The sequence below is a fragment of the Ictidomys tridecemlineatus genome, chromosome 11 (assembly GCF_052094955.1).
Source record: "Ictidomys tridecemlineatus isolate mIctTri1 chromosome 11, mIctTri1.hap1, whole genome shotgun sequence".
Classification (NCBI taxonomy): domain Eukaryota; kingdom Metazoa; phylum Chordata; class Mammalia; order Rodentia; family Sciuridae; genus Ictidomys; species Ictidomys tridecemlineatus.
Window position 1 is genome coordinate 123,460,239 of NC_135487.1, and position 17,755 is coordinate 123,477,993.

General features: G+C 59.8%; 1 protein-coding gene across 15 annotated transcripts in view; it reads right to left on the minus strand.

Annotated features, from left to right (window-relative positions):
• The window catches only part of Samd11 (sterile alpha motif domain containing 11), an 18,505-nt gene extending 4,710 nt beyond the window's left edge, over window positions 1-13,795 (minus strand). For 2 of the 15 annotated variants that reach the window (XM_078027254.1, XM_078027252.1), the window contains exons 1-9: window positions 12,724-13,642; window positions 11,547-11,638; window positions 7,778-7,959; window positions 7,393-7,443; window positions 3,833-3,957; window positions 3,392-3,468; window positions 2,511-2,649; window positions 749-850; window positions 383-517 (exon numbers count right to left, since the gene is read on the minus strand). In XM_078027254.1, the coding sequence (XP_077883380.1) occupies window positions 383-517; window positions 749-850; window positions 2,511-2,649; window positions 3,392-3,468; window positions 3,833-3,957; window positions 7,393-7,443; window positions 7,778-7,959; window positions 11,547-11,638; window positions 12,724-13,234 (1,414 nt within the window). In that variant the 5' untranslated portion in view covers window positions 13,235-13,642. Of the gene's footprint in view, window positions 1-382; window positions 556-748; window positions 851-2,510; window positions 2,650-3,391; window positions 3,469-3,832; window positions 3,958-4,674; window positions 4,798-7,392; window positions 7,444-7,777; window positions 7,960-10,463; window positions 10,635-11,546; window positions 11,639-11,758; window positions 11,885-12,104; window positions 12,260-12,723; window positions 13,646-13,682 lie in introns of those variants that run through there. The other 13 variants (XM_078027263.1, XM_078027256.1, XM_078027257.1 and 10 more) reach the window with 13 other exon arrangements.
• Window positions 13,796-17,755: the final 3,960 nt, after the last annotated feature.

The following is a 17,755-nucleotide window of genomic DNA, read 5'->3' on the forward strand; positions in this document are numbered from 1 at the left end:
AGGATCTGGCACTATTTCAATGTGACCACAGGTCAGCGTCCACTGACTTAAATTTGTGCACCAACTGCTGTGGGAGTCAGGAGAATGGGCACAGACCACAGGGTCTCCTGGATAGGGGGCAGGTAGGCTTACTCAAGCCCCTACCCCTTCCTCTCACCTGGGCTCACCCCTGAGTAAGCTGTGTGCATGCCTGGAGGGGATCCTGAGAATGTGATGAAAAGTGGGGACTTGGAACAAGACCTGGGGCAGCCAGGCCTCATCGCCTACCCACAAAGGGCTGGGGGTCACTGACAGATCCCATCCTGGTCTTGATGTCAGCAGCCAACCCTCTTCTGGGGTGGAGAGGCAACTGAGAGTGTACACAGGTGGGGAGGGCACATACCATGGCTGGGGAGGCCCAGGTGGTAGAGTCGCTGTGGTTCCTCGAAGCTGCCAGCCTCACTGAGAGCGGAAACCAGCCGGCGGTAGTGGTCCTCAGGCGCCATGCTGGGTCGCAGCTCTGGCAGCAGCAGAGTCTCTGCGTTGGGGTAGCACACATAGTATTTGCCTGAAATACTACCCAGGCGGAGAGGCAAGTCGGGAAGGCACACCTCACCCTAAGCCTAAGACCTTCCACCCCTGCTACGAAACCCAAGTCCCTCCTCTGTGCACACCTGCCCCTTTTGGAAGGTCTAACAACACTTCCAAGCACTCAGTTACTGCTTCCTCCTCCAGTGACCAGTCCCTCCTCCCTGGGTTGGGCTCCCACCTCGAGGGTACTCAGACTCAGACTCGCTTCGGGCCTTCTTCTCTGAAGAGCAGTCACTGGTGACGTGCGGGGAGCAGCCCAGTCTCTTGCCTAGCAAGCCACCTGCAGAGGGTGGAGTGAGCCACACCCAGTCTCAGGGACTGGAGGAGGAGGCAGGGAAGACCAGGTGGGGAAGACCCACCCCTGCCCCAGCTCAGTCTAGTGAGCCCCAGTCCCCTCCACTCAGGAGCATCCTGGGTGCTGGTGGGCAAGGCCTTGCCAGCCCTGGGTCCCAGGCTTCCACCTGGTGAGCTCAGCTGGCAGGAGGACATCGTGACAGGTATGGAACAAGGCAAGGAAACAGGGCAGCCCTGACCCTGGGCCCCAGGCTGCATTTGAATAGAAGTGATGGGTGCAACACGTGACTGTGACTGTGTCCCCATGGGCCTCTGGCTGCCCCTGACCAGCCAGTCCATTCCCATGTGTGCTCATGAGCCCACCTCAGCTTCTCCTGGAGAACAGAACTACCTTCCCTTTCTGAGCAGGGCTGGGGTGGGCTGTGCAGTTGCTGGGGAGGAGAGTCAGTCAGGAAGGCACATGTCACTCCCTACACCAGGGGTGTGCTCAGGGGGGCCCTCCTCTCTGCACCAAAAGCCCAGACCCTCCACTTTCCTGCACTCAGCCTTGGCAAGCACATACCTGCCCAGCCAGGCTCTGGACAGCTGACCTGCCCTACACAGACCCTAGGTGCCTGGCTCCTGGTCTGCCTATTCCTATACTATCCCCTCTAGAGATCACATCTCCACATCAAAAGCTGCACACAGGGCTGGGGATGTAGCTCAGTTGGTAGAGTGCTTGCCTCACATGTAAGAAGCCCTGGGTTCCATCCCCAGTACCATAAAAATGAAATGAAAATAAAAGCCACACACATCTATAGGTCCGTCTCCAAACCTGTCCCTGCACCCCCAAGCTCTGCTTCCTCCTGAGGACCCTGACATCGGGGGGCCCTGCTGATAGCAGGTCATCAACCTGGCCTCCAGGTCAGACCCTATTGCCTCTGGCATCTCTTCCTCCTCACAAGACCCAGGGTGGCGGGGATGAGGGCTGCTCCTTGTGGAACTCAAGCCTTTCATGACACCTTGGTACTTGGGGGTCCCCAACCTGTGCCCCCAGGAAGCCCTGCTGTCAGCTCAGGAGCCTAATTCCTTTTCCTTATTCCTTTAATCTGTCATTTTTATCAGGCTAGGGAAGTGCGGCGGCAGCCAGAGCACCGATCAATCTCCACATTACAGCTGACAGAATGGTGCTAATAACTTATTGATCTCAGCCACCTCACTGCCACTGGTCTAGCTGGCTGGCCCCAGGCCCTGCCCCAAAGACAGGGGGCAGTCCCCACTGCCTGCATGAGGGGTCAGGTCAGACAGACCCTGTAGGACAGATGGAGGGCACTCAGGTGCACATGGGCCTCACGAGCTGCATGTCAGAGTCCAGCAAGCAGGAGGGCACCCTGAGCGCACCAGGCAGGGAGTGGGTCTTGCAGCCTCTCTCCACACCTGCTGCCCATCTCCTGCTCCCTGTACATGCTCAGGGGTCAGCAAGGGTAACCTCTGCAGTCTGTTCCCTGTTTCCACAGTGGCAACTCCCACCTCCTTGCTGGGCTTCTCTGCTCCTGGGGAGCTTGAGAGTCACAGCTTGGGGGAGGTGATACTGGGGTTGGAGTGCCCCGCAGTGAGACCCAGCCTTGTAGCTGCCTTGAGGAGACTGCATAAGCTCAGAGTCACACCTGATGTAGGCAGTGACAGGAGGCAGACACACGTGCCAGGGGTGGACCTCAAAGTCGCAAGACCTGCGCTGAGCTCCTCAGTCCTCTGGGATCCTTCCTGTCCAGGGCCCAGGAAGCTGTGGCTCGAGGGACACTCCCCCTTGGGCCACAGGAAGGAAGTAGACATGGTGACAGGTAAAGACCCCTGCAGGGCCCAGAGGAAGCCCATGGGGAGCTGCAGACCTGGCAGGTGCACAGGCGCGTGCGCGCGCGCGCACACACACACACACACACACACACACACACACACACACAGCATCCTGGCTGCTATGCACAGCATGTGACCTGCACTCACTGTAGAGTGCGGAGGGCTACCTGGCAGGGTGAGCAAGCCCTGCAGGAGACACACAGAGCACATGCAGGTCTGTGTACCTGAGGAGGTTGTCCATAGGCAGGAGAGGGCCTGCTGCCTCAGAACATCTCAATCACTGAGGGTCTCCCTCGGCTCCGCCCGATCGATGGGGCAATTAGATTTTATCAGCCTCTCGCTCAGCCACCTCCAAAGCAGCTCCAGAAGCAACCCCCACCCCCATCCACAAGGGCCTTCCGGGCTCATGGGGGCTCTGTTGGGAGTATCCAGGGTGGTGGGTGATGCCCACCCTGCTTTCCCAGAGCAGTAGCCATTGTCAGAAACAACCCTGTCCAGGGTCCATGTGACAAGGCCCCTGAGGTCAAGTTGTGCCCACTCTCGGCGGTGGCATCTTGCAACCCCTCATGACCTGCTCCGTGGGAGACTGCCTGGGTCCCCAAGCTGCTCTCTCCCTCTGAGTTCCTGTTGCCTCCAGGAACCAGATCTCCTTGGTGGCCCTGGAACCTCCTGGGCCAGCGCCCTCTTGGCCTACCTGAAGCGGTCCAGGCTGCAGGGGATGGGCCCTTTCCCTCCCAGGACCCCTGAGAAGCAGGACCAGGCCGACATGCCCTGTGGGTTTGGTGGGAGGTGGGCATTGGTGGGAGGTGAGCTCTGGAAGGTCTTTGCCTGTGCCTGTCTTGTGAGGAGGGGGTGGCTGGCCTCGAAACTCCAAGCCCACCCCAGCAGCAGCCACGCTGGAGCCGCCCTCGGCCGCCAGTCTGCCTGACTGGCTGGGATTAACACAATTACCATCACATGGAGCCCCAGGGGACAGCCGGCCTCACACCTCCCGCCTCCCCTGCTGGCCTCCCTGGCTGCCCGCCAAGGCTTCCAGAGCTGCTGAACAGACACAGGGAGGGTGGCTGTCCCTAGGCAGAGCTGCTGTGGCCCTGGCAGCCCCATCATCGCCCTCAGGACCCAGGGGCCTCCTCACCTGTGGGTCCCAAGCCAACCTCCACACTGCCTCTCTGGAATTCACAGCGGCTCTGGTGCTCGGGCATAACGAGGTGGCGGCTTCGGTGCACACTGGATATGAGTGTGGGAAGGTCACTGTCCTGGCTGCAGCAGAGCAAGACAGAGGATGGAGCCATGAGCCTTGGCAGTGCCACCTGATGAGCATGAGTACAGGGTGCTTGGGGCTGAGGACAGCGTGCACTGAGCGTGGTGATGTGTGCGCTTACCTCTGTGGGCTTGGGATGCCACACCTACACACACTCAGCAGGCAGGCCAAGAGAAAGCAGGGACGTGGCACCTGGACCCCACTCCAGCACCCAGCTGGTCTGTGCAAAGCCAGAGCATCCCATCCCACCTTCCTCTCTCCAGAGAGGCTGAGCTCGGTTCCCTGCCTCAGAGGGAGGACAGGACGGCCTGCTGTCTCACAGGACAGACATAGAGGGCACACTGTCACCCATGTGCTGCCAGCTCTGAAGCAAGCACAACACCCTCTTGGGGCCCTCATTTCTCCAAATCAGGAAACTGAGGTTCAGACCAAAGTCCCGTAGATAAAAAGATCTGCCCTGGCCGGCTCAAGACACCTGTGATCCCCAGGGTGCACCCAGGCCTGGCCTTGGAATCACCCTGCATGTGATTCTTTGTCCCTTCTCCCTCCTGCTGAGCCCTCACCCACAGCCCCAGAGAGAAGAGGGAGGAGAAAGTGGGGCATCCTGGGGTTATGTGAGCAACCCCATCAACAGGGAAGGAGGGGACAGGAAGTCAAGGCCAGCCAGAGCAGGGGCAGGGAAGCCCAGTGCCCCCAGCAGTGCCCTCCCGGCCCACCTGTGGTGGAGCAGCCTCTTCAGCAGCACTGACACTAGCAGAGCCTCCTCACAGTGACCTAGGAACCGACCCTGAACCTTATTAAATAGCCCCCAGCCCCCAGCCTGGGCTGGCAGGAGCCAGGCTAATCCAGGGCCAGGCCCTAAGCAGATCAGTTTCAGCACCAGATACCCCGGGGCGGCCCCAGAGCCCCTAAGAGACCCAGATGTAGGTTCTCCCCCACCCCATGAAGGCGGGAGGCAGGTGGGGAGTAAGTACTTTATGGGATTAATCTCACGAGGCTCATCCCCCATCATCCTCACTGATGTGGGGTGTTGGACAGAACTGCTGTCCTCAGCATGGGGAAGGGGCCTGGGCTGGCCGGGTACAGGGCTGCAGCTGCCATGGAGCTGCTCCCCACAGTGCACCGGATACTTCCTGCTTCCAGGGACTGGAGAGGTGAGCACAGTAATTTCCTGTGAGCCCTGGCCTGGACCCCCAGCAGCACCTGCATCTGGGACCAGCCTCAATGACAGCGATCGGCTCTGTCTCACTTGGGGGTTACCCGGGCTCTCGAGGTGCAGGCCCATGGGGGCCACCCTTGGCTAGACAGGACCTGCCCTTGCATTCCACACCCAAGTCCCTGCCTTGGGGGTCATTCCTCAGGTCCCAAGACGGGCCAGTCCTGAAAACCTGTTCTGGTCACTCAGTTACTCACTGAACAAATTATGCTGGGTTCATTTAAAAAAAAAAATGCCAAGAGACTCACACACAGGCTGGAGAGTTGAGAGCTCTGCACCTGTCTTCACAGTGTGGGGCCACTACACACAGGCAAGGCCTCAGCAGGCTGCTGTGGCACGTGGGGAGGAGACTGGGGCAGGGTCAGGAAGGATGCAGGGAGGGTTGTGAGGAGGCCAGGAGAAGGGCAAGACCCGGCTCCCCCTGAGGGCCTCCCCACCCCAACTCTCTCACGTAGCCTTCACCAGCTGGGGGCCCTAGAGGGTCAGGGACCTAGAAGGCCCTTCTTGCCAGCCAGGAACATCACAGGGCAGGGGCATCACAGGGCAGAGGGGCCCTGGGCCTCTGCTTGCAGCCAGCAGCAGGCATCCCCAGCAGGACTGGTCAGAAGGACGAAGAGGACAGACAGATGCAAGAGGCAGACAGACCAGTGAAGAGTGACAGACAGTCGGGATGGGACAAAGACAGTTGGTGACCCAGTGTGAGGCAGCTGGCGGTCCACAGCCCTCCTTGTCCAGACACTGGGGGCTGTTAGCAGACGGGATATGATGGGCTGTTAGTCCTCTGGGGTGTGCTCTTCTCCAGAACTGTAACCTTCCCTTTAATGAAATCCAGAAAGTCATCCTTGCCCCTCTGGATCCTCTGTGGGACCAGGGTCTCCACTAATGCAGGCCTGCTTCCTCCCAGGCACAGGCCAGGCTGCAGCAGCCAGTACTGGTGAGAACTCAGCATGGGACTCCTGGGGCCTCCCCGCACCCCAAGGCCAGGTGTACCCCAAGGAGGTGCAGGTCCGGAGGGGAGGCACAGCCATTGGGTTTCCCTGCAGGCCTTGCTGGCAAATTTATCCTGTAGCGTCCAGAGTAAAAGGCTCATAAAATGTCATCAATGTTCATGACGGTTCATAAAAATGATCAGTTGAGCTGGCAACTCCAAAATGAGGTGGAAATAAGTTTAAAGATGTTTTTATTGTAATTCGGCTCCAGGATCCAGACGTTCTTGAAGACATAAATAATGACACCTCTGGCAGAGATCCAGGACAAGCTGCCTTCCTGCAGCTGGGCTGGGGAGGCCAGGCACCCACAGCTTGAGTCCCAAGAGGCTCTCCCTGCCCTTGGTGCCCACTGCTCCCCATCAGGCCTTCCTGTGGTGCTCCCCTCGAAGCCCTGGGGAAAAACTTGGCCCCAATAACCAGAAACCAGCCCCTGCCCCTTGGGAGCAGGAACTGGGTCCCTGACACCTGACCTCCTCCTGGGGGCTTCTTTTTTATCCTCTATGTCTTGGGTTCACAGGCCCCAGCCTGTTTCCATAACCCAGATCCATGTGAGGAAACCCCAACCTGCCAGGGTCCCCAGAAGGATCTTTCCAAAACACAGACCTGGTCACTCCCTGCTCAGGAACTTTCTGTGGCTGGCTCAGCTTGGAGAACAAAGCCCAACTGGTCCAGCGGCTAAGGTGCAGACCTTTTAGCATCCCACTGAGCCAGACCTGCCAAGTTCCCATTCTCCTCCCTTCCAGCCCATCCTTCATCCCTCCACAGCTTTGCAGACCACCTTTTCCCAGTGAACTCCTATGCATCCTTCAAGAACCTGCTCACACATCCCATTCTCACCTCCTGGTGGGTCTCTGGGAGGGTGAGAGGTGAAAATCACAGCCTCATCTTAGAGCTGTTGGGCTCCAATGGACAGTCCAGTGGTGAGGGTCATAGCATGCTTTGTCTCCATGGGTGGGCTGTCTAGAACCCTGCCCATGCTGTTGAGGCCTGGCACAGGTCTGCACTTGGCTGAGACGGGCCTCCTGATCTCAGTTGGGCACCATGCCACCTACCTTCCAGGCCAGGTAAGGACACACATCCAAACCAGCCTGGCAACCGCATGGCCCACACTGGCTCACACTGACTGGGACAGAGGACAAGACAAAAGACCATGGGTAGAGGAGGGAGGCAGGGTAGGTGGGACCAAGGAGAAATGGCAACAGCTGCCCCTGCCCAAGCCAGGCTCCTACCTGCAAGATGTCTCTCGGAAGGAGATGTTCACATCCCAGTGGGTGTGGACTCTACCGGGAGAGAAAAGAGGGTCAGTGGCTCCATTACTGGATACCCCACCCCTAGGTGCTGGCGGGACGAGGCCCATATCAGGAAACAAGTTTCTGGGAGGTTGTGGGTGTCAGCCCAGGTGGGTACCGGACCTGGGGTCTCTCTGCTGGCCAACCTCTACCCAGAAGTGACCATGGCATGGCTGAGGCAGAACAAGGTGCCCGGGCGCCAGTTCAGGAGAGAGGACAGCCTCTGCCTGTACCCCCGCCCCACAGCAGCATTCCAGAAGACCCCTGGTCTTGGTGCCCCTTCCACAGGAGCCTGAGCCTCCCGGCCCAGATCTGGAGTAAGTACCTTCTCTTCATGATCCGGACGTGCGGATCATCCTCCTGCTTCAAGCCTGGCTGCCGTCCACAGGCGGGGCCACCTCCATCACTGTCACCATCACTGGCAGAAAAGCTGGGGTTCCGTTCCTTTTTCAGGGAGCGTGCAGGGGGCAGGGCCACTGTCCTTTTGTCCGCCAGCCGCCCCCGGTTCTGGGCAGGAGGAGGAGAACGTTAAGGCTGGGCTAGACATCAGCCTCCTGGGCCTGGGCCAAGGCCCAGGGGCCTCACTGCTGCAGGCACAGCCTGTGAGGACTGCAGAGTGTGGGCTGTTCTGCATGCCCAGCCTGAGTGTGGGTGCCCACCCTGTGGCAGGGAGCCCTGGGGATGCCTGAGCTATGACCCTCAGCTCCTTCCCTGGGTCCCCAGAGTCTTCTGGGATTGTGCATACAGCCTGGGGCAGGGATCATGGGGCTGGTCCTGGTGGGTGTGCAGTCAGGGAGCAGGTCCCTCTGAACGTGTCTGGCTGACATCCCATCTCCTCTGTCAGTCCTGAAAACTGACAGCAATATCAACAAGCAAAGTCACTTTCCTTTTTGTTTTGCAGTGCTGGTGAGACTAGGGCCCCACAAAACACTCTGCCACTGAGCGGCAGCCCCAGCCCCTCTTTGCTATTTTGTTAGCACCATGAAGAGCCCAGCTCAGGGGAAGTCTGTCTGAGACTGCTGGTCCCTTGCAATCTGCAGGCCTGGGAGCCACAGGCCGCCCGAGAGCACTGACAGCCCCGACCCTTTGTTCCCCAGCCCTGATGGTTCATTTCTCTCCTCAGCGTGCCCCCTGCGCCATGTGTAAGTGTGTGGCGCTGTGTAGGCTCAAGCTTGGAGCTCTGCACCCAGCTCACACATTTCTGCACAGAGCGGTGGACATGAGTGTGTGGCCCTAGTCCTGGCATTTCTCTACCCTTCCTGGCTCCAGGTCCTGCTGCCCCAGGGAAAAGAAAAAGAGTCATTGATGATTTTCCAGTGTACAGAGGTTTTTTCTTACTTGGTTAAGAGGCTGCTGGCTCAGAGGCTGCATGGGCTTTCAGAGTATCTACTTTCCTCTCCTGTTCAGTCCTCCCATTGCCAGAAAGAGTTGATCCTCACCACACCCATGAGCTTAGTGAGGAAGGGGTCAAGGAGGGTCCCTGCCCCAGGTCGTCCAGGATCCTGAGGTGGGCTGCTGCATGGAGTCCTGTCCTTGCAAGGACGCTTCTCTTCAGATTCAGCACCACATCATCTCGGGACGCCTGGCTCGGCCCAGCTCAGTGCTCCCTCCCCCAGCTCTGGGAGCCACAGTATCCCCCACACCTGCCCTCACACATCTGCTGGGGTCTGCCCAGGACACCCTGCTTCCCTCTGTAACATGGTGAGTGAAATAGACCCAGCAATATAAGGGCCCGGTGGCATGGGGCCAATGGGTTTTCAGGGCCAGCCCACAGGATGACAGGGTCCAGTGACAGCAGAGCGCAGGGAGACGGCAGTGGTGAGTGCCCGCCTCTGCCTCGGCCTCTGTCAATCCATAGGTTTGGTATCATTTTCAACACCCCTTGGCCCATGGCTCTGCCTTGTCCAGCCTGCCAAAGCCCAGTGCCAGGCATCTGGAGATGAGCTCTGCCCTTCTCCTCAGTCACCTTTCAGCCTTAGGTGAAATACTCTCATGAAAAGAAAAGGGGTATTTTCTCAAAGCCACCTGCTTCCCCTCTTTTGTGGCAGAAATACTCCCATCCAAACAGAAAGTGGAACCCAGACTAGGAGTAAACATCTCTCTGCCTCTCATCTGTGGGAAGAGAAGAGGGGGACACAGAGTCTATAAGACTGCTACTTGGAAGGGGGCCAGGACCGGCTGGCTGGGAAGGAGCCCAGGCTATATGCCAGTCTTAGCCCCATGAGGCACAGAGCTGGGCACAGGATCTTCCAGTGCCTGGTATGCCCTGAAAGCACCCTGGAAGGATAGGTCTGGGGTGGCTCTTGGGGGGAACTCTATGGGGGAGCATGCTGAGAACCCAGATGGCCACGCTAACCCTGCCCAAGGATGGGGAACACATGCCCCCCCATACATCAGAGACTTAGCTCCCCACTGCTCAACAGATTTGAGAACCTGGCTCCTAACCAATAATTGACCCCTTCTGAAATGGCGAGAGTGGGTTCCAGCATGCACAGTCACATGCACACCATGCTCTACCCCTGGAGTATCTGTGACCATGAGGTGCACACACCTTTGAAACTGGCCACAAGGGTGGGTGGAGACAGCCTCTGTGCACCAACGGGTTGGGGCTAGGAAGGGGATCCATGGAGATACCTCCAAGGAAGCGGCCAGGCACAGAGAGGCAGGCAGGCCCAGGCCTGAAGCGCCCTTCCCTCAGGGCAGGAACCAGGGAGCTTCAGAAGGGCAGCAGCTCCATCCCTCTCTGAGCTTCAGATTGCCACTTGAGGTGATGGCAGATGTTGAGCTCAGGCCACCCTCTGCCCCTCTCTTGTGGCAGGCCTCAGGGGTGGCAGGTTGGAAACTGTGGGGCACTCCCATCCAAACAGAAAAGAGAACCCAGACTAGTCTGAGGTGGGCACCCAGAGGATCCCGTCCAGTTCCAGCTGCCTGAAGGGGTGCCACGATGGAGAGGGACTTCAATCTTTTGCCCAGTAGGTATGTGACAGCAAGCAAAAGGTGTTTCTGCACACCTGCTTGGGGAGCTCCTGTACAGGTGCCCTGTGCTCCTGTAGACTCAAGTGTGTAGGGCGGGCGGCTTGAGGCTGTGACTGTGGCAGACCAGGTGTGGGCTAGGCCTGTGGCTCTCCTTCCCCTGCCAGCATCCATGTGTCCAAGGTTTCCCAGCCTGCTCAGCGTGCACCCTGCAGAGCCCACGGGGAATCCAGGATACCCCACCACCCGGTCAAAGGGAATAAACCCAAGGTGGCAGCCTGGGCCCTCTCAGGACCACTGGTACCTCCACCCCTCCTGCTCCTTCCTGTAGAGGGGACTGCTGGGTGGACCTAGGAACAGCAGCCTCCATCCCCCATGTCCCTAGAGGTACCCCACAGGGGGAGCTTCCTCTCTAGAGGCAATTTCCTTTTCAGATCAACCCTCTACTCCTCACTGCCTAGAGTCTCACACCTGCTCCCCAGGCCAGTGGGGAGGCCAGAGATTGTCTACCCTGGGTGGGGTTCTTGCTCTCTGGACACCTCCAGGCAAAGACCCTGCCCCAGCCAGGCTCCATGTCATGGACCCTCCGAGGTCCAGACCCTTGCAGGGCAGCACTTCAACATTAGGAGCACCAAGACACACACCACTCAGGCTCAAGCCTGGGGATAACCCAGATGTGCAACCTGGCCAGCTAACACTGTTACACCTCAAAAGAGTCCTGCCCCAGCACCCAGCACCTCTCTCTGCTGAGCCAGATGACTTGGTGATCTCCAGACCTGGGACAGGGAAGTCCCCAGGCCCAATGAATGACAATAACAGTAGGAAGACCCTGGAACCTGGAAGGCTGGAGAAGTAGCTCCAAGACACCCATGAGGGAGGCTGCTCAAGAACAGGCAGGACCCGCCCTTCATCCAAACAAGAGAGGATCCTGTGACCCAGGATTCCCACCCATTCCCAGGGACGGTCTGGAACTGCACAAAGCAACCCCACCCACCCCATCTGCCCTGGGAGGATTCCCTCCAGCCTGCCCAGAGGGCTGAAGTTAGGACTCCCAGTCTTAGAGATCACCAGGCTCTCAGGGGAGTCCAGTCACCCCAACCCAGCTTATTCCCAGGTCTCACCACAGGCGAGGATATTCGACAGCCCGGGCAGTCGCAGATTGGAGGATGCACCTGCAGAATTCCCTTGGACATAAGCGTCTTCAGACTTTTTCCTGTAAGGAGAGCCGAGCACAGCTGGTGAGGGGCAGTCAGGGCTTAGATGGAGCCTCTGGGGCGCAGTCACCCGCAAAGCTAGTCCCCACTCCCGGAAGGTGTAGGCAATGCACACCAACCTTCCAAACCCACTGTCGTCCAACAGCGGAGGCCGCTGCCCGCCCCACCCTCGCGGAAGAGAAGGGGATCTGCTGGGCTCTGAAACTCAAATCCTGGGCGAGGCCCTCCCCTGGTGGAGGGCGGCTTCCTCTCAGCCCTGGCGCCCCTCCTCCTGCCCCACCCTCTCTTAGCCGGTCCCGCCCGAACTGTGGCCGGCAGTGGAAGGTCGAGCTGGGGAACTGGTGAGCGGCGGCGCGGTCGCGACCCAGGCCTGCGTCAGCCCCCAACGCAGGAAAGGGCAGCCACTGCGCAGCCTGAACTTCTAAACCAAACGCTACCGGGTCCCAAACTTCCCAAGACCCTCACCGCGCCAGACGGTCACCGCGCTTATCAGGTGCCCCCCCCCATCTGGCCCCCAAAGGTGTATTGTCGCACCTTTGGAGTCACCATCCAAATGGGCTGCTCCAGGTCTCGCTGACACTGTTCCAGCTCCGCGCGCCCACGCCCCGCCCCACTCCCGCGGCCCCACCTACCCGCGCAGCCCCAACCAGTGTGCACTCGCACCCCGGCCGCACGTGCACCTCTCCACCCAGCGGGAACCAGTGGCTCCGAGCCTGGGGAGGGAAGGCGTCCCTCCCAACCCGTCTCCCGACTTCCTGTAAACTTGCTCTGGGCCTGAAGGCCCAGGGGCTTCACAAAGACCTGCCGAGCTGAGGGAGCGCCCGCTCCTGCGTAGCTCGGGACCCCAGCACTCTGTGGCCCGTACTGGGAGGACAGTGGAGGCCGAGGGCGCTCTGCGGTGTCCACTGAAGCAACCGTGCGGGGGCAGGCGGGGTGTGTGTGGGTCCCTGCAGCAGCTCTGGAGCTGCAGCGCCCTCTCTGGGCCAAAACCAAGTCTCCCCAGTGGCAGAGCGAAGGGCTCGGACCCGCGGGTCCCGAGTAGCGAAGAGAGGGACGGCGGCTTGCGCCCCCTCGGCGGCCGCACCTTTGTGGCGGATGCTGCGCTTCCAGTCCTTGGCCGTCTCGCGGCCGCTGACGAACTGGAACTCGTTGGGCGTGAGCCACTCGCCGCGGTGGCGGATGGACGGGCCTTTGCTGCCCTGGCAGAGTTTCCGTACGTAGAGCAGAGCACGGTTGGCGCCGCACTCCACCTCGATGCACGGCTCACCGTTGTCCAGCAGCGGCTGGAAGTCCGCGGCCGCGGCGGCCGAGAGGAGCTCGAGGGCTAGTGGGTCTCGGGGCAGGTGGAGGTGCGGCGTGGCCTCGTGCAGGCTAAGGTAGGCGCGCGAGGGCCGGAGTGGTGGAGCCAACAGTGCTTCATAGCCTGCAGCAGAGGCCGACAGCGAGGCGGCCGGGGGCAGAGCTGCCGCGGCGGGCAGCGGGGCCAAGTAGCCCGGCAGCGGAGGCAGAGGCAGCGCGGCCAGGGTCGGGTGGAAAGTGGCCAGGGCCAGGGCCAGGTCCTCGCGTCCCGGGAGCTCCTTTTTGACCGCCGGCATGGCGCGCGGGTGGCCCAGCAGCCGGCTCTCGGTCGCCGGCGCAACTTATTTTGGCCCTGGCTGGAGTTGCGTCTCCGCCGGCCCTGAAGGCGCCTGGCCGCGCTTCCACCCCGCCCGCTACTGCGCCCTGGCACCCGAAGCCGCCGCCGCCGCGCCGCCCGCCGGGCCGCCCCCGCCTGCTACCCGGCCTGCTGGAGGGGTCTCGGCGGACCCAGACATGGTGTGGCCGGAGCTGCTATTGATCACAGACCGACTCGCCCTGCGCCGCAGGTGCCCCACGCTGGCGCTCAGTGGGGCGTCGGGAGTCCACAGGAGCCCGCGCCCTGGGGCAGTCCTGCTGCCCGCTGTGCAGGGCAGTGAGGAGTCGCGGAGTCGCCAGGCCCGCTCCCCGCCCTGCCCGGGGGTCCCAAGCTCCCGCCCCGCCCCGCCCTGCTGCCCAGCCGCGCACCCGCGTCCACTGGCGCGCGCCCGCCCGGCGGGGACTTGGGAGACTCCCGCCGCCGCCGCCGCCGCCGCCGCCGCCACAACTTGGCCCATTTAAACAGCGGCGCGGCGGGCGGGCGCGGGCTCCGGCGGGGGGTGCGTGACGGTCGACTGAGTTTGTGAGGCGGGACAGGGCTGCACGCCCCCCCCCCCCCACCTCGGGTCAGAGCAAAGAAAAGAGGGAGACCCTGGGGAATGCACGCGAGCCAGATGGGGCACCAGGTCACTGTTGGGTCTCAGGCTTGAGTTTGGGACCCCCTGTGGGGCAGCTTGGTTGGTGGCTTTTCTCCGGGTGGATGATCCAGCTTCCCTGGCCCCTCCAGTGTGTGAGCTGTGGCTCTGGGTAGGAGTGTTTGCAGGGTGCTTCTCTTCGTGTACAGAGTGTGAGGTTGTGGATTTGTGGAGAGTTTGAGTTCTGTGCAAAGGATAGAAATTTCCTGTAGTGCACTTGTTCACTCTTGAGGGTTTTTTTTTTTTTTTAAATCATCATCCTCATTTTATAGAATGGGAACCTGAATCAGAGAAGCCAAGGAAGCTCCTGATGACACACAGCTGTTTTAAATCTAGGATGTCTGCTTTCAGGACAGTGTCAGCCATGGCGTGGGGGCAGGAGTAGTTGACTGAATCAGAGTGGGGATGAGGAAGGTGAACAGCTGGCAAAATGAGTGCGCACACCACTACATTCTGTCCCCACTAGGAGGGGGTCTGAGAAAGAGGCTTCTGATAGTCCATGCCCACTTAGGTGTTCTGGGGGCAGGTCAGTCTGCCTTCTGGTTCGCCCCCCGACCCCACACACCATTCTGCATGAACTTGGAGTTTCTTTTTAGGAAAAGAAACTGAGAACTGCCCTGGAGCTTGGAGCTGGTTAGAGTGACTTGTCTTTGGTGTGTCATGTTAGATGCACCAGAAAGTGGTCTCACATCCCAACACAGAATCCCAGCCTTGTCCCTGACCCCCTGAGACACTCCAGCAGGGCATCCCTGGGAGCCTCAGGTGGACCACAGGCCTGTTTGCACAGCGCCTTCTAAAAGGGGAGGGAGGCCTGGGTGGGAGTGAGGGACAGCTCACTATCCCCTTCTGGAGCAGACACCAGCCCAGCTGGGCTTGGAGTGGACCAGTTGGTGACCACTCTGCTTCTGTTGCCAACTCACCCACAGCCAAGGCACCAGCCAGGCCCACACTGACCTGGGAGTGAGGTCTGGGTGGGATGTGCTGTGCTTAGACCAAGAATGTGGCATGCCTGTGCCCCAAACCTCCCTCCTGCCCCTTCAACTGAGGCTACTACTGGTATATCATCTGCTAGGGTCTGGGGCCAGGTGGGAACACCCCTCCTTTCTTTATTACCCTGGGGCCCCTCACCCCCTCCTGCAGCCTGGACACACCCCCTCTTTCTCTAAGGCACAATCTGCCTCCTAAGAGGCCATCATGATGGTGGGTGGGTGTGCCACACAGGGAGAAGGCTGGCCCTGCGTGTCCACTGCCTGTCGTGGCAGCCCTGACCCTACTGCCGAGGACTGGGGCTTCTCATGTCCACCTCCACCAGTCCTGGCCCTCACTGGCTCACACTGGTCCTGGTGGTGGCAGGGCTCGCTTCTACCCCCCTGCCCGACCCCCACCCGCAGCAGGCTGGTCTGGCTCAGCATGTGTTAGGAAGATAGGAGGACCTCTCTTTCTCTGTGGTCTGCGGACCAATCCAAACCCCAGGCCAGTCTTCCCCAGGATTTCTTCCTGAAACAAACCCGAGATCGTCCAAAGCTGGGGGACCAACACCTCACCAGCTTCACAGAGGGGACAATCCCAGGGTGGTCCTGGGAAGCAGAGTGTCTGGCCCCAGGATGGGATCCTCACCCTTGACCTCACACTCAGGAACATCTGTGTCCTGGTCTGGGGCACTGGGCCTCACCTTCCTCTGTGCTTCTCAGGCAGGAGCCAAGGACTGAATTTTGGCTCCGGAATCGTCCCAGTCAGGCAGTCCGGACCGGCGGGTAAGACGGCGGCAAAAGCCAAAGCCCCACCTCCAAACCCGCGAGGCCCCGCCCGCCCTCCACTAGGCGCCACACTGTCGCTGCTCCAGGTTCCCCCGCGCTGGGCCCTCCGCCGCTGGGCTGAGGCCGGAGCCGCCTCTGCCGCCGCCGGCAGGGGGAGGAGGGTCATAAATAACCCGCGGGCAGCGGTGCAGACGGTGACCCGAGACGTCCTGGGGGAGTGCGGGGGCGGCCGTCAGCACTTCTGCCCCCAACCCCACTGCGCCAGACTTGACCCATCCTGGAGTGCCTGCCTCTTAAAGCCCCCTTTTTATCCATTCCTTCATCAGTCAATCAACCATTTATTGAGCGCCAGATGTGGTGTAACCCCAGGAAGAGACTACCCAGAGAAGGGGTTGTGGGAAGAGAGATGCAGAGGAAGAGTGAGAGCACAGGTGTAGAGTCGGAGGAAGTGCGGGTGGGCAGAGTCCTGGCCTGCCTCCCGGCTTCTCTGCCTGAGCTCACCAGCTTCTTCAATGAGGCAGGTGCTGCATGGGAGCGCACCCAGACCCACCAAGAACAGGGGGACATGCAGGGACTGAGCTTATGGGCCACAGGTGTGGCTGACACTGAGCTATGAGGAAGCACACCTGTGTACACAGCTGCCCAGCCACCCACAAATGCATGCATGCTCAAAGACATACAAAGAGCAACCACAGGTGTGTCACACCCATGACTTTCTGTGTGCCAGCACAGTAGCTGCTGAGCCTGTATGCATTGGACAGGTTCATGGAGCACACAAATCCTCAAATGCTTCCCACAAGCACCAACACAGACAGGATGTGTGCTCAGAGATACAGATCACAGATATCCCGAGACTGGGACTTGAAACACAGGCACAGATGGACCCAGGTCCACATGTTCACCTGCCAAGGCAGGGTGTCAGGCACAGGTGACACCCAGTTGGTTGCACTGTTGGTCTAGAAAGAGTTAACCTGGAAGGTCAGGGGTTAGAGGTTAGCCAGATGAGGCTTCCTCAGACATTCCTGCAAAGTAGCTAGAAACTTCAGGAATGTGGCCTCTTCAGACCTAGGGAGAGCTGCCCTGCTGGGACACCTGGGCAGCTAGCTGTGAGCTGAAAAGAAGCCATGCCTTGTCTCTCAGCATGCAGGAAGGTGTTTTGGGGCTGTCCACTACCTTAGTCTCTGCCACTTAAAGGAACAAAGAGATAGGGCCTGAGCTCAGCCTCACCCCACTCCTGTAGCCATGCAGTTGGTGTCCAGATGCACACATGCAGGAATTCTAGCAGGCACCCACAGTGCCCTGTACTGCTGCAGTGACAGTCATATGTCAAGTTCAAGGGTGTCAACACAGGCAGCGACCAGACACAGGCACGTGATGCACATGTGCTCAGCACTCCTGACTTCACCTCAAGGCATCACAGAGGCCTCTCCTCCTGGCCGGGCAGCATGGGCCTAATCCTCTGTCACCAGTGGATCTATACACTCGGCCCTTCTGGAGAAGGGACAGAGATGCCTGTTTCTGACCACATGGGGGCAGAAGCAGCCCCCATCTTAGGGCAGTCTTCCTGGTGCTGTGGTCCCACCGGAAGGTAGACTCTGTTGGGGAGGCTGAAGCAGGTGTGCAGAGCCTCAGACCCTCCTGCAGCAGCTGCATGACCCAGTCTTCTCTGCCCTTCTTGGGACCTTACTTTCCCATCTGAAAATGAGAGGTGGGCTCAAAACCCACCTTCTAAAGCCGCCTTTAGCTTGGAGTAAAACAGTCAGCAGAGCAGCTATGGGAGGTGGGAGCACCAAACCCCTGCACACCCTAGACACTTTCCTCTGTAAATGGATCTGGAGCGCAGAAACTGAGGGGCTCCCATCAACTCTGAGCCAAGCAAAGGGAAAAAAATGAGTTCTCTAGTGCCCCCTGAGGCCCCCAAATCTATCTCATCTGTCTCTCACTGAGAGAGATGTGAGGGTGGTTTATATTCTTATCCTCCCTGCAGACAGTATGGCCGTACTTGGGCCCAGTCTGGATACTAGAGCATACACAGGGGTGCATGGGAGCA